The 4,040-nt window shown below is 40.0% G+C and overlaps 1 protein-coding gene across 1 annotated transcript; it reads right to left on the reverse strand.

The window, feature by feature from the left end:
- Positions 1-937: 937 nt before the first annotated feature.
- On the reverse strand, positions 938-3,465 carry LOC113281102 (exocyst complex component EXO70B1-like). Its single transcript, XM_026529747.1, has one exon. It carries the CDS (start codon positions 3,360-3,362, stop codon positions 1,176-1,178), a length of 2,187 nt encoding a protein of 728 aa, XP_026385532.1. The 5' UTR covers positions 3,363-3,465; the 3' UTR covers positions 938-1,175.
- Between the last annotated feature and the right edge of the window lie 575 nt (positions 3,466-4,040).

Genomic DNA, 4,040 nt, shown 5'->3' on the forward strand with positions numbered 1-4,040 from the left:
GAAGAAGATCGGATGTTCCAATTTCTGAGTGGCGCGAGTTCGTTGGTCATTGCTGAACTCAAGAGGCACAAAAATCAGAGTATCCAGATGGCTATTCAGGAGGTAAGATAGCTTATCAGTTGCACAACAACTGAAGATGTGCAAGCTGTGACGGTAAGGCCAAAGGAAAGGAGAAATATGTAAGCAGTAAGCGCAAGCATGATCCAAAGGAAGATGAACTATTCCCTTCTGCCCGGAAGTATAAGAGATGTTTCATTTGCAAGGGATTACATTTCGCTAGAAGATGTCCATTCAAGGCGCAACTCAATGCATCAGTTGGGGATGATTATGGGAGTCATTCTAGCAAGACTCGTGAAGGCCGAAGTGAAAGTTCCAGGAAGAGGCCTCGAAGCAAAGTGGTCGCTCACTTCGACAAAGGTAGAAACTAAGCTAGAACGAGCAGTAGTGTTGCTGTCTCCATTGGCAACACTTGGTACCAGAAAACATAGCGTTTTCCGAGCTTGCTTTATGTATCTTTAGTTGTTGATTTTTACAAACTCTATGTGTAGAGTTTGGTTGTACAGACTTTTATTTGAGTCTTCAAGTTTGTATATACTTTGCTTTGGTGTAAGCAAGTTGCTCTGTTAATGAAGTTTTAGCTTTCCAAAATGATCGGTGGAGAAAGAAGAGCAATGTTTGAGTGCATTATGGGATGCATTTGAGAAGTTAAGTGAATAGAAAGAAGGCAAAAGACTTCCGCTGAAGAACCGTTGAGTTGGCTGTTTGCATTGGTGCTAACTTATAAGGCTGAAGTGCAGGTGGGTGAAGCTTTATTCACAAAACCACTTTATTGTCGGCTTACGCCTTCGCAGAAAATTTGTCTGGGGCATTTGAAGATGTGACACTTGGGAAGGCGCATTGAATTGACCTAGAAATGTTTGTGTTTTATTTAAATTAATTGGAACCAAAATCAAGGTAACATTAATTAGATTTTACATCTTTAATCACGAAAAAAAAATTGTTTTCTTTGCGGGAGAAGAAGAACATACATTTAATAAACACAAATATAACACCAAAAAATGAGTCAAATTAACAACAACAAGAAATCCCCATCTGATCAGAACTTTGTCTTCATCATCATAATAAACACCATTGATCATCAATATTAATATATATAGACAAAAGAGAGAATTAGATCATTTCCTTCTCACCATTGATGCAGGATTCCCATCGAACAATTCATCGATAGACGTCTCAATATCTTCCGGTCCATACTTTATGTACTTCTCGGACTGTCTCCCTGAATCCAAGTACTGCCTAAACCTTGCTAAGAAAGATCGATAAGCCGGTATCATAACGGCTGATATCGAAACCCTGAGCTCGGACTGGAGTTGCTCGTCGCTTACAACCCACGAGCTCTGCGCTTTATGAATTTCCTCGAACATTGCGTTAAAAGCCTTGAACCTTTCTTTCAATACTGGCTTTGAGACTTTACCATGTACTTGTAAACCTTCATCTCTAAGACATGCTAACACCTTACCCCATGTCTCTCTTTGATAGTTCTTGTGATACTGTCGAAGGTCCGAGGATCTTTTACGACTCCAATTGTCGCCCATTAGATGATAAATCTCGACTGAACCCTTAATCTTTTGCATTATATAGCGTCCATTATTCATCAAGAAAATGTAACTTAATGAAAGATCTTTGTACAATTTGGCTTTCGACTCGAGATTCGCATCGAGTAGATCCATTACGTTTACTAGCTGCAATGCGAAAGGAGATTGTGGTGCCGATTGATTGTTGCGTGCATTATCATCGTTATTATCGCCTTCTTGATCATCTTCGGATGGATTATCAATCTTTTTGTGTTCATTGAATACTTGTTCTAATGTATCTTTATATTCACAAGCGTATTTTAGATAATTCATTGTGTAACGAGTTAAAGGATGAACTGCACCACCAGGTACAGGCGTTTTACCAGTATCGCTCTTAATTGAATTCTCTAAATCACAGAAAATGCTTACCACTGCCTCGCCGAGCCGACAACGGGCTGAAGAAATTTCCGCTTTGAGTTCCACTGACGATTCGTTGAAGAACACTTCGTCCATGGCTGGAATAAGATCACGTAAGGTTTCGTACATGTCGAGGAACTTGAAGAGTTTTTCAGCTGATCTTTTCGTCATGGCAACAGCTTCGGCGAAATTCAAAAGTTGTATAATGATCCCTCGCGTAAGATTACTGAACAGACTGTCCGCCACACGAGGATAATCGGAGAAAACCGCTTCGCAAAGCTTCTTCTCACCTGAGAAATAAATTGTGATGCATCTTTTAAACGTTTTAATCCATGTAGATATCTCCGACTCAAGAGACTCCCATTGCATCTTCTGCACATCGTCGATGCTAATCTTTTCAAACCCCATCTTGTTTAAGCTTTCTTCAAAAACATTTCTCCTTGTTATGCTATACACCTGACAACACTCGGTTTCGTACCCGCCGGATATCATAGCCGTTGCGACTCGGTTCAGGTTCGTTACAACCTCCGGTGCATATCCGGGGAATTCGGATTCAGCACTAGCAGAACCAGGTTCTTGTGGGATTACAGCACAAGCTGTACTAGTTGTGCGATCAAGATCTTTGGAAGAGGAATGCTTCTTTGATTTAGGATTGATCACAATCGGTTCGACTTCGCAGCTTCTAGATTCATCGAGTAATGCACGAAACTCTTCTTCTAAGAACGTCATTGCCTTTTGTAAAACAGTACTAGTACGATTGAAAGACTTAGCGTAATTCAAATCGAAATGAAACTCTTTGAGAGAATTTGTCAAGTTTGATATCCTGTAAGTAGATTGAAGAAGAGAGGGACCTTCTTCCGAATTCTCAAGCCACTTCTCAGGTTCTTTGCTCGAATCTTGGTTCAACAAATCCGCTTCAACAACCTTAAGAAAGTTTTCGATGGAAACAGGGATTTCCGGTGGAGGATTTCGTTCGTCACCAACCGTGGCAGTAGATAAAAGATTAAGAAACCGATCGATGTCCTCAGATAACTTGTTAATGTTAGAGTCAAGATCAGACGGAGACGATTCGGGTTCAGTTGCTGCAATGCTATCTCCTCCTTCTGTTGCTGTTGGTGTTGTTACTTGTTGTTGTTCTTCGTTTGTTTCTTCCTTGTTGTTATGAATGTTTTCTTCTTGGACCTTAGGAGATTCAGGTATTGAGTCTAATGATTTTAGGCTGGATGCTTGAGGAGACAAAGAAATGGTAATATCAGATGTATGTTTTGGAGAAGAGTTGTCGAGGTTGTTATTGTTATTATTATTGTTAGGGTAAGAACGGCAGGCAAAACTACCGGATTTCTCAGGAGGAAGAGAAAAGGTTTTCTCCATTTGGAGTTGGTTGTTAAAGAGAATGAAAGCTGATTAATGATATTTTCTTTAAGGGAGGAAATGAAGGGTTTGGAATTAGAAATGGAACAGAGAAAATCAAGGACCATTGCTCATTTTTTTCTTGTTGCTGTTGTTTTGAAAATGTGTTTTGTTGTTTCTTTCGGTGTGTGTGTGTTGTTAAATTTGGGGAGTTTGAAATGGTCGTTTGGTTGGTTTTAAGTTATGGCTGTGGTGATGAGATCGTGAGGGATGTGCGGACATGGTTTTTCAGATTTCTTTATGCTTTCTGTTTTCATGAATTATTATGATGATTAGTAAGAGAGATTCTCACTGTTGACTCGCGTTTGTTCTTGTGATTATGCTCACCACGATGTTCCGTCTATCTATGCATGTCTGGTAATAAAATATGTGATGCATCTCTTTGGTTGGTGACGCTCGGACACTGCCTACTCCCCCCCCCCGGCGGAAAGATCTGATACACTTATGTTAATCAGCATAATTTTAGGTTATGTCACTTGTGAGTTTTTGTCCGGCTATTTTGATGCCTAACCACATGATAGACTTCAATGAATGATAGTAATATAGGTAGCTCGAGCCTAGAGTCCTAGACACACGGGGATTTTATATATGTAACTAATTTTCTTACGCTTAAAGTCGTGTTGCTTAATTGGTGGCACA

The sequence above is a fragment of the Papaver somniferum genome, chromosome 5 (assembly GCF_003573695.1).
Source record: "Papaver somniferum cultivar HN1 chromosome 5, ASM357369v1, whole genome shotgun sequence".
Classification (NCBI taxonomy): Eukaryota; Viridiplantae; Streptophyta; class Magnoliopsida; order Ranunculales; family Papaveraceae; genus Papaver; species Papaver somniferum.